This window comes from Brachycentrus maculatus, unplaced genomic scaffold (genome assembly GCF_059751285.1).
Source record: "Brachycentrus maculatus isolate JH-2025_06_01 unplaced genomic scaffold, ASM5975128v1 h1tg000243l, whole genome shotgun sequence".
NCBI lineage: Eukaryota > Metazoa > Arthropoda > Insecta > Trichoptera > Brachycentridae > Brachycentrus > Brachycentrus maculatus.
In genome coordinates, this window is record NW_028280994.1 from 87,585 (window position 1) to 106,408 (window position 18,824).

The following is an 18,824-nucleotide window of genomic DNA, read 5'->3' on the forward strand; positions in this document are numbered from 1 at the left end:
GCAGTCAGCGATGACCGTATTAAATCGTTATTTTGTCACTGTGTCGTATAGGGTGTTTTTTTTCGAGGTGTACAAATTCAAATTTCCTGCCGTGAATCGATGGTGGCGCCCGCCGAGCGGCATGTTGCGCCATCTTGTTAAACCGCAGCTCTGTCACATTAATCCCATTCGACCGAGGCAAAAAAAAGTCTGTGATCGTGGTCCTGTAGCGCTCTCCATTGACCGTGACATTCTGGCCGAATAAAATTTTAAAAAATACGGATCCAATGATTCCGCCTGCCCATAAAGCACACCGAACAGTGGCTTTTAATGGATGTAATTCGTCTGGACAAAGGCTTCTGGGTTTTCTCCACTCTGAATTCGGCAATTCCGCTTTTTGACATAGCCGTAATCAGAAAATGTGCCTCAGCGGTTGGCAAAATTTCGCGTTTAAAATGAAAATCAAGCTGAATATTGTTTTCGGCCCATTCACCGAACCTAGGACGCGCATAACAGTCACTCAGTCTATTCGTGGTGAAATGGCAAAACGCAGCGACTACGAATCAACTGTCAAGTAGACAGTCTGTAGAAACATTTTTATTTATTTATTTAAACTTCATGTACAGAACAGAAATAAGTACATTGGCGGGCTTATTGCTAAAAAGCAATATCTTCCGACCAACCTAAAACAGACTAGTGATATTGGTCAAAACGTTTGATACCATATCGCTCACTCCTCAAAAATCGTCAATTTTCAGTTGTGCATGTTTTCGGAATGCCCAGAAAATGTACTATATCCCAGCAAAAGAGTCATATTTTTAACTTAATATTTACCCGCTACAGGGCGGAAAGTGTTGTTTTTAAATTTTGAAGAAAATGTATTGTTTAATTATTTTTTTAAATATACTTGATATTTTTCAAATGGAGAAAAAACCTTCAGGTTTTACTTAAAAATATGTGTTGCGAAGTAAAAAGTTCAGAAAGTGGCTTGATATTTATTTTTAATGCATTGTATTATATTTTTAAACTTTAAAAACGTTCTCCTGAAAAATCAAGTTTTTTGATTTATGACGTTCTTGAAAGGAGTGAGCGATATATAGCTGTTTGCAATCAGAGGGTAAATAGTACTTGAACATTTAAAAAAAAAATTATTGATTGATGATAATAAGGAAGGACAAGGAAGAAGGGAGTTTAGGGAAGGAGGTAGAGGGAGGAGGTTTGATGGACAGTTAGGGTTCTAATGATAGATAGTAATGTCTCAGACGCTTTTTGAAAGTGATTAGAGAAGGTGCGTTTGTTCACGCGGAGAGGTAATTCATTCCATAGTCAGGCCGCTTGGACAGAGAAGGAATTACTGAAGAATGATGTGCCATTTTGAAAGCCAAACCTCTAAAAAAACACCCCATATATCGTTCACACCTTTCAACAACGTCATATATAAAAAAAACTTGATTTTTCAGGAGATTATTTTTAAAGTTTTAAAATATAATGAAATGTATTAAAAATAAATATCAAGCCACTTATTGAACTTTTTACTGTGCAACAGATCTTTTTAGGTAAAACCTGAATGTTGTTTCTACATTTGATCAATATTTAGTGTATTTAAAAATAATTAACCTTTTAAACGCGTTAACTTTGTTCCTAAGAGACGCTCGTGCGCGGCTGTATTTCGCCGTTTTTTAAATTATTACTTTTATCATGTATTTAGCTATGAAACAATTTATTTTCCTAAACAAAAACGTTCAATGGGATTCATTGTGCCTTTTTGGTACTCTATAATACACTTGTGTCACATTATTCTTGAAATATATCGTAATATAAACAAATAAGATCGTAACATAAATAAATCAAAGCACGCATCGTGTGTCACTCTTACCCACTGGCGATGCGCAGTGTCGAGAGTGAGACAGATATAGGGCATGATTATGGCGCGGACTAATTACCGACCGCAAGAAAAATCAGGGATCTGTTCTTTTATTTATCCTTGTGATGTTACAAATTATTAGTCAGATATTTCAACAGATGTCATAAGGCCGAGGATTGACGTATTATTTTATCCAAAGTTCCACACCATGAAAAAATCCCTCCAAGTTGAACTGAGGTTCGAAACTTGGACCTAAGTGAAAACACATACGGTTATGTCAGCCGCGTGTGGGGAATGTTTTGTAAAAACACAAACGGTTATGCGAGCCGCGTGGATAGAGTTAAACAATACCTTTTCTTCAAAATGCAAAAAAAAAATACTTTCTGGTCTGTTGCGGGTAAATATTAAGTTAAAAATATGCCGCTTTTGCTGGGGTATAGTACATTTTCTGGGCATTCCGAAAACATGCACAACTGAAAATTGACGATTTTTGAAATATGACATTGTTGAAAGGAGTGAGCAATATGACCAGACCAGGTTCTCTATATATTTGGTCGCATCACATTATGTATACGTCGAAATCACTAATTTTAGCAAATGTGTAACTTTTACTGGATGTGCATACTAAACGCACAGGGCGGGATCGCGACAGAGACGAAGAAATCACATGAGAAGAAAATACGGCACCCCGGGCACTTGCGGGGCTTACGAACCGTCGTCGGCTGCTTTTAGCGCTATCTTCACACCCACATTCACCTTTATGCCCACATCTTCATTTAATTTATTTTAAAGCATATAATATATTAAATATGATTTCAGAAAGAATCACATTCCGGTGTGGCAAATTACATGTCGGTGTTGTAAATTACATACCGGTGTGGCAAATTACATACCAGTGTGGCAAATTACATACCGGTGTGGCAAATTACATACCGGTGTGGCAAATTACATACCGGTGTGACAAATTACATACCGGTGTGGCAAATTACATACCGGTGTGGCAAATTGCAGACCGGCGTGGCAAATTACATACCGGTGTGGCAAATCACATACTGGTGTAGCAAATTACATATCGGTGTTGTAAATTACATACCGGTGTGGCGAATTACATACCGGTTTTGCAAGCTTCTCCGTCTCTGTTGAGATTACAATGCGAAATCCTAAAATTGTCGGCAGCGCCCACTTGCGTTTAGTATTGCAAAATATGTATATATATATATAGCCTATATTTAATTCAGTGTTATACTTTATGGAAATGCAACGGATATCAAATGGGTAATTTATGGACGGTGCGATTTATGGACAATTGGTGGTGCCGCAGGCGGGGTGACCAGTCGCAGGACTGCTCCATTCGTTGGACAAGGAGAGACGTACGGCGTGACTGCCTGGGGAGCGATGTGTGGTTGTCAGTCTTGTTGTGTGTCTTTGGGTATTAGCATTCTATTTGGGCTTTCAAATTGCGGTAACCATTGAATTGTTCAATATATTCATTGAATTCTTCAACCTTTTCATTGAATTTTTAGTTATTTATTGAATGATTCAAATTATTAAGTTAATTATTCAAATTCTTCGTTGAATTATTAACAATTTTGATTCAAGTAATCAATTTATTCGTTGAATTATTCAAGTTCATTAAATTATATTCAATATATTCATTGAATTTTTCAATCTGTTCATTGAATTTTTCAACCTGCTCATTTAATTTTTCAACTTTTTCAATGAATTTTTAGTAATTTATTGAATTATTCAATTTATTCAATGAACCATTCAAATTATTCAATTATCCATTCAAATTATTCATTGAACTATTTAAATTATTCAATGAACCATTCAGTTTATTCAATGAACCATTCAAATCATTCAATAATCCATTCAAATTATTCATTGAACCATTCAAATTATTGAATGATTCATTCAAGTTATTCATTGAACTATTCAAATTATTCACTGAAGTTATTCATTTAATAATTCTATGAGTTATAAGTTATTTATTCAATTTATTCGCTGAATTTTTCAGGTTATTCATTGAATTATTCAAATTATTCAAGTTATTCATTGTGACATTGAAGTTATTCATTGAATTATTCTGCGAGTTATAAGTTATTCATTCATTAAATTTATTCGCTGAATTGTTCAGGTTATTCATTGAATTATTCAAATTATTCAAGTTATTCATTGAGACATTGAAGTTATTCATTGAATTATTCTGCAAATTATTAGTTATTCATTCATTTATTCAATTTATTCGCTGAATTGTTCAGGTTATTCATTGAATTATTCACTTAATTCCATTGAACTATTCAATGACTTTATCAAGTTATTTCATTGAATTATTCTTTTTATTTCATTGAACTATTCAAATAATTTATTGAATTATTCACTGAATAAACCGACTTTGATAAACTGACTCACCAAGAACGGGTTTTCTGTACTTTTGATTGCGATGTTTGATATTTGTTGCATTTTTTCCATTACGGCTATACGAATCTCTAGATGTAAGGTTGTATTATATTTTATAAAAAAATATGTTAAATTATATATAAATATAAATAAACTAGGAAATTTTTTATAAGCCTATATCAAGTGTATATATTATGTACGTAGTTTTGTTGAGGATTTTTTTATAAAGTTTTATTTAATAGCTTTACGGAGATTATGTCGAATCTTTCTTTTAATGTAAAATTATAATGATGCCATTTTGTAGCAAATAATTCACTTTATTGACAAATTACAGGCCGGTGTGGCAAATTACATGCCGGTGTGGCAAGTTACATACTGGTGTAACAAGTTGCATACTGGATTGGCAAATTACTTACTGGTGTGGCAAATTGCAGATCAGTGTGGCAAGTTACATACCGGTGTGGAAAATTACAGGCCAGTGTGCGAAATTACATACAGGTGTGGCAAATTACATACCGGTATAGCAAATTATTTACCGGTGTAGCAAATTACAGGCCGGTGTGGCAAGTTACATACTGGTGTAGCAAGTTTCATACCGGTGAAGCAAGTTATATACCGATGTGGAAAATTACAGGCCGGTGTGTCAAATTACATACAGGTGTGGCAAATTACATACTGATATAGCAAATTATTTACCGGTGTGGCAAATTATTTACTGGTGTGGCAAATTACATACTGGTGTAGCAAGTTGCATACCGGTGTGGCAAATTACATACCGGTATGTCAAATTGCACTTTTGTATCAAATTACATACCGGTGTGGCAAGTTCCAGACCTGAGTGGCATAATTATGGTTCAACATTAAAGGACAGTGACAGAATTTATTGCATTTTTGTCCGGAGATTGATACATATGATTTATAACACGATGGTGCATAGGGCACTGATGTCTTCTCGATGGTTTTTCAGTCCCGCGCTCCAGCTGCCAGCCCGGGGGCCCCTACTACGCAGAGCTTTGTGTCCCATACCGTACGAGTTGTAATTTTTTATTTATTTTTTACATAGGAATAAAATCCGTCTATACCTTTGAGCTCCTTCACACACGTTTACTTCGGTTCGCGGTGGGCTCCCCGCCCGGCTGGCAGTTGTCGCTGTAATTTTGTTGTATTTGGATTGATTTTCAACTCCGTGTGAGGATGTCGTTGTACAGGGATATACATATGATAAATTAGCCCTAAGGATTTATACATATATCAAAAATAAATAGTTGAAAATAACATACGAGTCTTTTATTTCATTTATCAACACATTATTATGCTGTGTACATGTTTTTGCATTTCAGAATCCTCATTTCACGGCTGTGCGCTCATATTTGTGCATTTCCGAAGCAGTATACATAAATATTTATATATATATATATATATTTATATATATATATATATATATATATATATATATATATATATATATATATATATATATATATATATAACGTGGTAATATTTTCCTTTTGAAAATTAAGTGTAAATAATATGTAAAGTGGGTGTATAATAATAAAATAAACAATGTGTTGCTTTGTAATTAAAGTTTATTCTTAATTTATCTTTATAATAATTTTATATCTATCTATCTATCTATCTATCTATCTGATTCTGACAGTTAATAATATTATCGGAAGTCTTTTGTTTTCTTCTGAGTGACGCATGCGACATCTGTTGGTAGAACTGTTTTATGTAGGTACTTTTTGTAAGTACTTAATAAAATGTATAGGTAGGTACCTAGTTATTTTATTACATCTCCCCCCTTGGGGATGAAAATTCATAGTAAAATTTTCACTCGTCCTCCGGATCATCTTCTTGTAGTGAAGGGACTGGTATAAGTTTAGTGATATGATAAAGTTTATTTTTTTTATTTTTTCCTCCTATCTTTTTTCCTTCTTTTTTTTTCTTTCTTGTTTTTTTTTTCTTTCTTTCTTTTTTTTCTTTTTTTTCCTTTCTTTTTTTTCTTTCTTTTTTTGTATTTTTTTTTTCTTCTTGACCCTTTTAAAGTAGACAGTTTTTCTCAATCCATTTGTTTTTTTCTTTTGAATTCCTTCATTTTTATTCAGATCTCTTAAAGTATCTTCTAATATAACCAAATGTACAACTTTTAATTGTTCATCTGCATTTTTATTCGATTCTAAAACTGGGTTCCGGCTTAGACAATCTACTTCTAAATTTTTCTTTCCTGGAGTATATTTTATTTCATCTTTCGTTGAAGTTTTTTCTACTTTATTTTTATTTTCATTTTTCAAGCACTGTTTCTGTGTTATTTGTATGTCTTCATTTTTATTCTGATCTTTTAAAATATCTTCTAATTTAACCAAATTTACAACTTTTAATTGTTCATTTGCATTTTCCTTCGATTCTAATACTGGATTCCTGCTCATACAATCTACTTCTAAATTCTTCTTTCCTGGAGTATATTTTATTTTATCTTTCGTAGAAGTTTTTTCTACTTTATTTTTATTTTCATTTTTCAAGCACTGTTTCTGTGTTATTTGTATGTCTTCATTTTTATTCTGATCTTTTAAAATATCTTCTAATTTAACCAAATTTACAACTTTTAATTGTTCATCTGCATTTTCATTCGATTCTAATACTGGATTCCTGCTCATACAATCTGCTTCGAAATTCTTCTTTTCTGGAGTATATTTTATTTTATATTTTGTAGAAATTTTTTCCACATTATTTTTATTTTCATTCTTCAAGCACTGTTTCTGTATAATTTGTAAATCTTCATTTTTATTATTAATCTTATCATCCTCCTTTGTTTTAAACCAGCACGTTGCTTCAGGGTGATATCGAGTTCCCTTATTTAAATTTTCACAAATCTTACATGGACTTTTATCTTTAATTTTATCACTAGTTCTTAGATTTCCACGTCTTCTTTGATTATCTTCTAATCGTTTTCTTTGATCATCTTCTAATTTTTCTCTCTCACTCCGAACATATTGTAGTAATTGTTTTAATATATCTAATGTTTCATAATCCATTTCCAACTAACAAAATTGTCGTTTTATAACGTGGTAATATTTTCCTTTTGAAAATTAAGTGTAAATAATATGTAAAGTGGGTGTATAATAATAAAATAAACAATGTGTTGCTTTGTAATTAAAGTTTATTCTTAATTTATCTTTATAATAATTTTATATCTATCTATCTATCTGATTCTGACAGTTAATAATATTATCGGAAGTCTTTTGTTTTCTTCTGAGTGACGCATGCGACATCTGTTGGTAGAACTGTTTTATGTAGGTACTTTTTGTAAGTACTTAATAAAATGTATAGGTAGGTACCTAGTTATTTTATTACATATATATATATATATATATATATATATATATATATATATATATATATATATATATATATATATACATATATATATATATAATAATAAAACCCTTATCCGCACCCCAATGATGCATAGGGCACCGCGTCATATAAACGCAGTGTTATCTTGATCGTTTACACATGAAGGAAAGGTGATCAGCCCTCCGCTTCAGGTACTAGTCCAGGGTAATAATATTAAATAAATATTACAGTGAAAAAATTACTTATATTTATTTTACCCCCCTTGGGAATCGAACCCGGGACCTCCAGAACGGTAGCCGAGCGTGCTGACCATTACACTACGGAGGCGGACAAATTTAACATACTCAACCTATAAAGGATTGTGTTAGACTCGTCTTGTGTTTACAACAGCAGATATAATCAAAATTTTCTTTAATTATTTTCTTTTGCAAAATTCGCGTTCGTAAAAACGCTGTTTTCGTAAGTTGGCAACGAATGACGTCACAGAAACGAATCCACATTTCTACTACTATAATAGCTCTAAAGCAGATATATAAAGGGATACGTCCCATAACACACCCGATGACGTAAAATTTGATGACGTATGGCGGTGTCCGTTTTTCGTTATTAAAATATCTAAAGTTCAAACCTTCATATCTCCCTTAGTTCCCTACAGATTTCAATAAGAATGTTACCGATAGCCTTGTAATTTTTCATTTTAATTTATTAGCTAATAATAAGACATTATCAGAATAATCCATTTTTACGTGGCGACCAGTGTACTCTATGCGGACATTGGAGTATCGGAAATGCATCCGAAGGTCTGTATCGCCAACATGTCGCACGTCGCTCGGAAGAGCGTGCCCTGCGCGCGCGCGTCGCGGGCCTGCGCGCTGGACGCGCGGGGCCTCGCACCCAGGAAGTCGTGCCCGCACGTCTCGAGCGCGCGGTCCAGTGCGCAGCGCAGCACAACGCGCGCGCCCCGCGGGGGCGCCACGCACGCCGCCACGGCGCGCAGCGGCCAGCGCGCGCGCGACTGCAGCCGGTTCAGGTGCCGTGTGAACATTAGCTGGAAGGGAGTCCATCTCTTTACTTTACACATAGATATGGAAAACATCAGCTGGAAGGGAGTCCATCTCTTTACTTTACACATACATATATAAAACATCAGCTGGAAGGGAGTCCATCTCTTTACTTTACACATACATATGGAGAGCATCAGCTGGAAGGGAGTCCATCTCTTTACTTTACACATAGATATGGAAAACATCAGCTGGAAGGAAGTCCATCTCTTTACTTTACACATACATATATAAAACATCAGCTGGAAGGGAGTCCATCTCTTTACTTTACACATACATATGGAGAGCATCAGCTGGAAGGGAGTCCATCTCTTTACTTTACACATACATATGGAAAACATCAGCTGGAAGGGAGTCCATCTTTTTACTTTACACATACATATGGAGAGCATCAGCTGGAAGGGAGATCTCTTTACTTTACAAATACATAAGGAAAACATCAGCTGGAAGGGAGTCCACTCTACTTTACACATACATAAGGAGAACATCACCTGTAAGGAAGTTCATCTCCCCATACATATCCGTTGACTATTCCAACTCCTGTGTGCGTCCAACATACGGAAGATGTGAGATTGGTTTACCTGAGCTAGCTTGGACTGCGCGTAGGCCCCAAGCCTGACGTAGTTGTCCCTCATGTGGATGTCTCCGAAGTTGATGTCCGTGGCCCCGTGGGCGCTGGAGGAGACGCTCACGATCCGGGAGTACTCTCCCCGGTCCCGGGCGCCGCGCACCAAGCAGCCCATGAGCAGATGACAGAGCAGGAAGTGTCCCAGGTAGTTCGTGGCCAGCTTCATCTCGAAGCCGTCTTCGGACTCCTCGTAATCTCCGCACATACTCCCCGCATCTGAGTGCCAAACAGACCGAGTCACAACTCCCGACTGGCATTGGCACAATCACTAACTAACTAACCATCACCAGGGTTAAACTAACTAACTAACCATCACGCCGCTTCCCGCAGGGGTAGGCAGAGAGAATAGAACGCCCCCCACTCTGTCTTTGCAAACATTCTTCGCCACTTCTACATTCATGCATCTCCTCATACATACCCGACGATTACTACGACTCCTGACCCGGCCGCTTTCAAGTATTTGACATACCTGATTGTGCCAAGTTTTCCTCGGTCGTCCTCTGCTTCTTTTTCCAACTACATTCACCTCATAAATTTGTTTAGCCGTTCTTTCTTCACTCATACGTTCCACATGTCCAAACCATCTCAATACACCTTTCTTAATTTTATCGATAGTGCTTATCTCAGCCTTACATTCTTTCCTTATTTCATCATTCGAACATCTATTAAACATCATTTTGCCACACATTCGTCTGAGAGATCGCATTTCGACTGCATTTAGTCTGCTTTCATCCTTCTTTTGCCGACTCTATGCTTCGCTTCCATACATAAGGGTCGGAACCAGAACTCCATTGTGTACTGCCAGTTTAGCTTCCGCTGATAGATTTTTATTTGCTTAAACTGATTTTAGTGCACCATTCACTCTGTTCCCAGCATTCACACGTTCATGAAATAAAATAACACCACAGTTGACGCTCTCTCACACATCCTGGGTTCGATTCCCAGAGAAATCCTAACTGTCCATCAACGTAAACATAAGTAGATATAAATTTGGGTATTTTTATTTAATATTACCCTGGCCTGGTACCTGAAGCGGAGACTGGTCACCTTTCCTTCGTGTGTTAACGATCAAGTAACGCTGCGTTTATATGATGCAGTGCCCTATGCACCATTGGGATGCGGATAAGATCTTTTTTTTTTTTTTTTTAATAAAATCCTAACTGTCCATCAAACCTCCTCCCTCTACCTCCTTCCCTAATTTCGATAATGCTTGTCTCGGCTTTGCATTCCTTCCTTATTTCACTATTCGAACATCTATCATACATCGTTTTGTCGCACATTCTTCTGAGAGATCGCCTTTCGACTGCGTTCAGTCTACTTTCATCCTTCTTTTGCCAACTCCATGTTTCACTTCCATACATTAGAGTTAGAATTCCATACAATTTATCTTCCATAAATTGAGATATAAACGCAAATTATCGGACCATATTCAAATGACTTATTTATCTTTTTACAAAAATGTTTATAATATTAGCATATTACCACTCACCGAGATTTTTATGTCTACCGGTTTCGAGACGTACCCGTCTCTTCGTCAGGACAATCACTACCACAGCATGCAAACAATATCACCCTTCACCACCATAGCACCATTTACACACTCCAAACTACACAAAGTGTCTAGCACATGCGATTTTTGGTCGACCCGAAGACCAACATGCACTAAAGGGTTCAGCACAGACATGCGTTATGAGCCGAGGTTAAACATGCACTTGAATTAAACACGTTAATGAATCAACTTATATACTCGTAGGATGAAAGGAGTGGGCGGGGTTCGAATTGGATACAACGAATCCTGCTTAACCGATGTTGAATCAAACAATGGACTATAAGTAAAATTTAATTTTTATTAATATTAAAATTTTATTTAATTGTTATTTTTTAATTTTATTTAGTTATTATTTAATTAAATTAATTATTATTTAAGACTTATTTAAATGTGAAAAATTACCGTGGTCTGCTGCATTAATGACGAGATGGATCTTGTCATGGTTTCTCATCACGGCTGAGGCGAATCTTTTGACAGAATCCATGGACGAAGTGTCCAGCTTCAAGATCTGGACAGACCCTGTCGAGCCTTGAACCACCAATCCTGCCTTCTCCGGATCGCTAGCTCCTACGAGGACTATCATTCCCCGCTGGACCAGGTCTCTGGCGACTTCAAAACCCAAGCCACTTCCGCCTTCTGTGACTATGGCGACACATCCGGTCTTGTCAGAGCTGTTTATCTCGATCAACTCCTCCCTGAAGAAGACTTCTTCAACTGTATACCAGACCTTTAATATATGGAACAGCACGCACACCTTTGCCGTACGAAAAACCTCAAACATGTCGTCCATACTCTTTGTCAAATATATTATCAAACCAAGGAACCAAATATTCAGAGCTGATACCAAAACTATGAAATACATCGCAAGAAAAATAATATATACATATAAAAACCCTGATCTTTTAAGCGTACTAACACATTTTAAAATGACATGATATGCAAAGCAACGCGATTCAAAACAGCAACCTAGTTGAAAAGCGACGCGATGCCTTGAAGGATAATGGTACAATCAGTATAAGTCCACGTCTCACATGATCTCTCATACGGGTATAATATTCTTATTGTTATTAATAGAACTCCGTGGTGTAATGGTTAGCGTGTCTACCTACCAAGCTGGAGGTCCCGGGTTCGATTCCCAGGGGGGGGGGGGTTGAATATAAATATTAATGATTTTACACTCTGATATTTATTTCATATTACCCTGGACTAGTCACTGACGCGCAGGAGTGATTGCCTTGATGTAACTAACAATCGAGATAACACTGCATCAAAACGATGTAGTACCCTATGCACCATTGGGTGTGGATAAGGGTTCGAAGAAGATGATTATTGTTAATATTTAAAGCTATTATTTTTGACATCTTATCAAAGATGAAGAAGAATGTGGAAGTCTGGGCATTAACGGGGCTGACGACCGTCATAGGCTGGTTTAAGTGATCACTTTACACGCGTGTAACATTCACCAATTCTACCCATTATTGACAAATAATAAACCCTTACCGCACCCCAATGGTGCATAGGGCACTGCTTCATATAAACGCAGTGTTGTCTCGATCATTTACACATGAAGGAAAGGTGATCAGCCCTCTGCTTCAGGTTCCAGTCCAGGGTAATATTGAATAAATATTACAGTGAAAATATCACTTATATTTATTTGACCCCCCCTGGGAATCGAACCCGGGACCTCCAGAACGGTAGCCAAGCTTGCTGACCATTACACTACGGAGGTGGACTAAACCAACTAATACTTATTGACAACCACACTACTCAAATTCTTGGAAGTTCTATATACATGTATATGCACCAATTTAGAAACCTTGTTCTTGAATCACTAGAACTTCAGAAGAGACATCTATTAGACTTCCATATTCTTCTTCATCTTTGATGAGATGTCAAAAAATAATATGAAAAATAACTTCTATAATTGGAGATAATCCAGATCTGTGAACAAGTATTTGGACACACTCAAAATGTTGTAAATATTTATAGCATTTACTTTGTGGTTAGTCATTTTTACTTATTTATTTTTTTACAAAAATGTAAGTAATATTCGAATGTAACCACTCACTGAGATTTTCATGTCTGCCGGTTTCGAGACATACCCGTCTCTTCGTCAGGACAATCCCTACTACAGCATGCAAACAATACTACTTTTCACTATCATAGCACTATTTACACACTTAAAACTAGCGCATGTTTTACCTCGGCTCTTAACGCATGTTTGTGCTGCAACTCTTAGTACATGTTGGTCTTCGGGTCGACCAAAAATCGCTTGTGTTAAACATATTGTGTAGTTTTGAGTGTGTAAATGGTGCCATTTGTCCGCCTCCGTAGTGTAATGGTCAGCACGCTCGGCTACCGTTCTGGAGGTCCCAGGTTCGATTCCCAGTGGGGGTAAAATAAATATAAGTGATTTTTTCACTGTAATATTTATTCAATATTATTACCCTGGACTGGTACCTGAAGCGAAGGGCTGATATCCTTTCCTTCATGTGTAAACGATCAAGATTGCGTTTATATGACGCAGTGCCCTATGCATCATTGGGGTGCGGATAAGGGTTTTATTATTATTATTAAATGGTGCCATGGTGGTGAAGGGTGGTATTGTTTGCATGCTGTGGGAGTGATTGTCCTGACGAAGAGACGGGTTCGAAGCTCCACGACAAAAATGTGACTTGTACATATTGGCTACTGAGCCCTACATATATTTTTTCCTTATCAGTTATAAATTGCATATATATGGCATATTTTATGTGTTAGTATAGTGTTTTATATATTTTTAGATGGACAATCATAACGACAGCTTAAATTGGGTCCATTTTTTTTAAAACGACCGTCCAAACTGCAAGAAACTACAAACATAAAAAAATAAAAATAAATTCATAGCAAACTTTCGACTATTACCGCCATCCCAGGACATATTTTGTAGAAAATGCATGTCTGGGTATTTGCAAGGCTGTCGAACTGTCATAGGACAGTGTGAGTGATCACTTTACACACGTGTTACATTCACCATTCTACCTATGATTTACAACCACACTACTCAAATTCTTGGAATTTCTTGAATGTTTTTCGCAGATACTTTAATGCACATTTTATAGACTTTATAAAATCAAACAAAAGGTGGATTTTTTTATTAGGAAATATAATTAATTATGTGTAATGGTCAGCACGCTGGGCTACCGTTCTGGAGGATCCGGGTTCGATTCCCAAGGGGGGTAAAATAAATATAAGTGATTTTTTCACTGTAATATTTATCCAATATTACCCTGGACTGGTACCTGAAGCAGAGGGCTGATCACCTTTCCTTCATGTGTAAATGATCAAGATAACACTGCGTTTATATGACGCAGTGCCCTATGCACCATTGGGGTGCGGATAAGGGTTTTATTATTATTATTATTTTGATGTTTTAGAATTTATTTTTTGACATCTCATCATAGACGAAGAAGAATATAGAGGTCTGGGCATTTACGGGGCTGACGATCGTCATAGGCTGGTTTAAGTGATCACTTTACACACGTGTAACATTCACCAATTCTACCCATATTCTTCTCCACCTATGATGAGATATAAAAAAATAATATGAAAATAACTCCTGTAATTGGAGATAATCCAGATTTTGTGAACAAGCATTTGGACACACTCAAAATGTTGTTTTAGAATTCAACAAACCCTGATGATGACAAGGTTCTCGTCCAAACCGGCAGGCTAAAGTGTACTTATAACAAAAAAGTGGTTAAAACAAAGTTGTTTGATTTTATAAAGTCTATAAAAAAATACTAATTGATGGTTACCTTTTGTTTGCTTAAAATGAGGCAACATTTTAATGGGAAATTCTGATATTAAGACGAGATCTATGACGTATGAGTTGACAGTTCAAACAACACACCGAAACCATTAATAGCCCCAAGGCCTCAGTACTGAATTGGCAAATAAACATTGCATAGAGAATGATTACTGAAACCCGATTTTTGTTTGTTTTTTTCTCTTGACCCTTTGAATACCAAAATCCGATATACGGTATTAAGTTATTAGAAAAAAATCAGTTATAGCAAATAAAGACCTATCGGCGGAAGCTAAACTGGCAGTGCACAACGGAGTCCTGGTTCCAACTCTAATGTATGGAAGTGAAACATGGAGTTCGACCTGATCACGATTGCTGCTAGATGGCCAGAAAAGGTGAGAGAGCTCTGGGTTGTCAGTCTATTTAATGCTTCGCCTAGTTTTCCGGTGACGTCATGCCCGTCCGCGATGACGTGGTAACGTCACGTTAGTCCGCGGTACATTTGTCCATGGCGCTCTGGTCGGTCACCGCAGGTTTTTTTTTTACCAGTATGCGTAAACATGTGATATTTTAATAATACATAAAAATCATGGAAGTGAAACATGGAGTTGGCAAAAGAAGGATGAAAGTAGACTGAATGCAGTCGAAATGCCATCTCTCAGAAGAATGTGCGACAAAACGATGTATGATAGATGTGCGAATAGTGAAATAAGGAAGGAATGCAAAGCTGAGATAAGCATTATCGATAAAATTAAGAAAGGTGTGTTGGGATGGTTTGGACATGTGGAACGAATGAGTGAGGAAAGAACGGTAAAACAAATTTATGAGGCGAATGTTAAAGGGAAAAGAAGCAGAGGAAGACCGAGAAAAATATGGCACGATCAGGTATGCCAAATACTTGAAAGTGGTCAGGTTAGGAGTCGTAACAATCGGCGGGTATGTATGAGGAGATGCATGAACGTGGAAGAGGCGAAGAATGTTTGCAAGGACAGAGTGGTGTGGCGCTCTATTCTCTCTGCCTACCCCTGCGGGGAAGCGGCGTGATGGTTAGTTAGTTTTAGTTAGTTAAAAAAATAAATACATACATTGGCGGGCTTATTGCTAAACAACTATATCTTCCGACCAACCAAAAACAGTCTAGTGATATTGGTCAAAACTTTTGATACCACATATAGCTGTTTGCAATCAGAGGGTAGATAGTACTTGAACATTTAAAAAAAAAACATAAATTACAAATTGATGATAATAAGGAAGGCAAAGGAAGAAGGGAGTTTAGGGAAGGAGGTAGAGGGAAGAGGTTTGATGGACAGTTAGGATTTTAATAAAAAAAAAATAATAATAAAACTCTTATCCGCACACCAATGGGGCGCAGGGCACTGCATCATATAAACGCAGTGTTACTTGATCGCTAACACATGAAGGAAAGGTGATCACTCCTGCGCTTCAGGCACCAGTCCACGGTCATAATTAATAAAAATACTAAAATTTATATCTACTTATATTTACACACTAGTGTAAATTCACATATGTATATTATCACCACCCTGGGAATCGAACCCGGGACCTCCAGGACGATAGCTAAACACGATAACCATTACACCACGGAGGTAGACACATACATATACATACGCTCGGGGTACGCTCGGCTACCGTTCTGAAAGTTCCCGGTTCGATTCCCAGTAGGGTTCAAATAAATATAGGCTATTTCTTTCACTCTAATATTTATTCAATATTACCCTGGACTGGTACCTGCAGCGGAGGGTTTATCACCTTTCCTTAATGTGTTAACGATCAAGATAACCCTGCGTTTATATGATGCAGTGCCTTTTGCACCACTGGGGTGCGGATAAGGTTTTTTATGTATAAACCGCTGTATTTATAGTATGGTAACCATGGCAAGCCTTGGTAGCCAAGGGGTTGAGATCGTCAAACCACAAATGTCAAACGTCAAGTCTTCGCGTCATACGGGACATCTATGGCTGCTCAAAGGGAACACATAATATCGCTCACTCCTTTCAAGAACGTCATAAATAAAAAATTGTCAATTTTCAATTGGACATGTTTTCAGAATGCCCAGAAACTGTACTAAATTCCAGCAAAAGCGGCATATTTTTAACTTAATATTTACCCGCTACAGGGCAGAATGTGTTAATTTTTGCATTTTGAAGAAAAGGGATGCTTTAATTAATTTTTAAATGTATTAAATATTTTTCAAATGGAGAAAAAACCTTCAGGTTTTACCTAAAAAGATCTGTTGCACAGTAAAAAGTTCAATGAGTGGCTTGATATTTATTTTTATTACATTGTATTATATTTTTAAACTTTAAAAAATTTTGATTTGTGACGTTCTTGAAAGGAGTGAGCGATATATTATATATGACGTATCTACTATGAATATTTTTAATTTTTAATTTATTTATTTTATATTTTACGTACATAACAATTTTCAACATATATTACATAAGACATATTCCATACACACAACAAACACATACTTATGCATACAAACACACGTATATATGTACATATACTTAGTCCGCCTCCGTAGTGTAATGGTCAGCATGCTCGCCTACCGTTCTGGAGGTCCCAGGTTCGTTCCCAGGGGGGTTTAATAAATATAAGTCATTTTTTCACTCTAATATTTATTCAATATTACACTGGACTGGTACCTGAAGCGGAGGGCTGATCGCCTTTCCTTCATGTGTAATCGATCGAGATATCACTGCGTTTATATGAAGCAGTGCCTTATGCACCATTGGGGTGCGGTGAGGGATTTATTATCATTATTATTATACTTATTATTAAATGATAAGGCTATTATCCTTGGCTCTACCCGACCAAGTTCCTCCAGGGTATGCTCGGCTACAACAGTCTAGAAACTAGAAGGAATGTGTATTTGATGAGGCATTTCTATCCATTGTTGCGCGGTATGATGGATAGTCCTGAAACTATCCGGAGCATCGGTCTGTATGTTCCCGATAGTTACCTAAGACAGCGTCGGCATAGATTGTTTCCCATTCCTATACACAGGACCAACCTGCCGGTGGTTATGCCTGTAGGAAGAGCTACCGCTATGTTGAACAATATCACATTGGATATGGATCTGTTCCATGTGTCCGAAGGAGTTTTCCGAAGCGGGATTCTTCTACACCTTTAACAAGAGTCTTCTTGCTTACTTTTTAATTTGTTTTTTGAATGTATACGCCTTAAATGTTAGTTTGTAATGTATATATTAATTATTGAATAAATTGAATTGAATTGAATTGTATTGAGCGCCCCCTAGACTAGACCTAGAGTAATAAGTGATCAACAGGTCCAAATACTTGTTCACAAATCTGGATTATCTCCCATTATAGGAGTTATTTTTCACATCATTTTTTTTTTTTTTTACATCTCATCAAAGATGAAGAAGAATATGGAAGTCTGATTGACTATTTGATATCTTACTAGCTTAATATTGCCCTGAAAACATCCCAAAGGATTTTAAACTTGTAAGTATATTGACTTGGTAAAAATGACTAACTGCATTGGTGTTTATTTTGTTGCCAAGCAAAAGTGACTTAAATGGCCCTCCTGAACATTTTACGTTCTGTTAGTTGGTCACTTTCTCCTGCACGACTAAGGTATATGAACAAATTTTGAAACATTGTTCTTGAATCACTAGAGCTTCACTAGAGACATCTATTTGGTGAGTTAAAAAGAAGCTTTTTCTTAAGCAGAAACTCTTTTATTATTATTTGAGTATATATATATATATATATATATATATATATATATATATATATATATATATATATATATATATATATATATATATATATATATATATATATATATATATATATATATATATATATATATATATATATTTATAATTGCAAATAGTGATGGTCGCATATTTCATAATTCTCAAGTGACTTTGCTAAGAGGGATTACGTCAGAACAAACCACAGCTTTTATATTACAAGTACCTACCTTTAACTACATTATTGCGTTACTCTCCCGTACTAAGCGAACAGGCCGTAACTGACTTGGCTCGTAGAACAGCAGGAACACTCATTATCTATCCTCGTACCCCCAACTGTTCATCACATCGCCTTTCCCCTGTATCCTCTTCCTCTCCCCTTGAACTCCTGACCTGATCCCATTCATTTCATGCTCTTCAATCTTCATAAATTTGCACTTTATTTCAATACGATATT

General features: G+C 36.4%; 1 protein-coding gene across 1 annotated transcript; it reads right to left on the reverse strand.

The window, feature by feature from the left end:
• Positions 1–8,002: 8,002 nt before the first annotated feature.
• Positions 8,003–11,772, reverse strand: LOC148306352 (retinol dehydrogenase 11-like). The gene is made up of 3 exons (XM_088265166.1): positions 11,238–11,772; positions 9,240–9,502; positions 8,003–8,645 (listed from the first exon to the last, which is right to left on the reverse strand). Exons 1-3 carry the CDS (start codon positions 11,695–11,697, stop codon positions 8,361–8,363), a joined length of 1,008 nt encoding a protein of 335 aa, XP_088121292.1. The 5' UTR covers positions 11,698–11,772; the 3' UTR covers positions 8,003–8,360.
• Between the last annotated feature and the right edge of the window lie 7,052 nt (positions 11,773–18,824).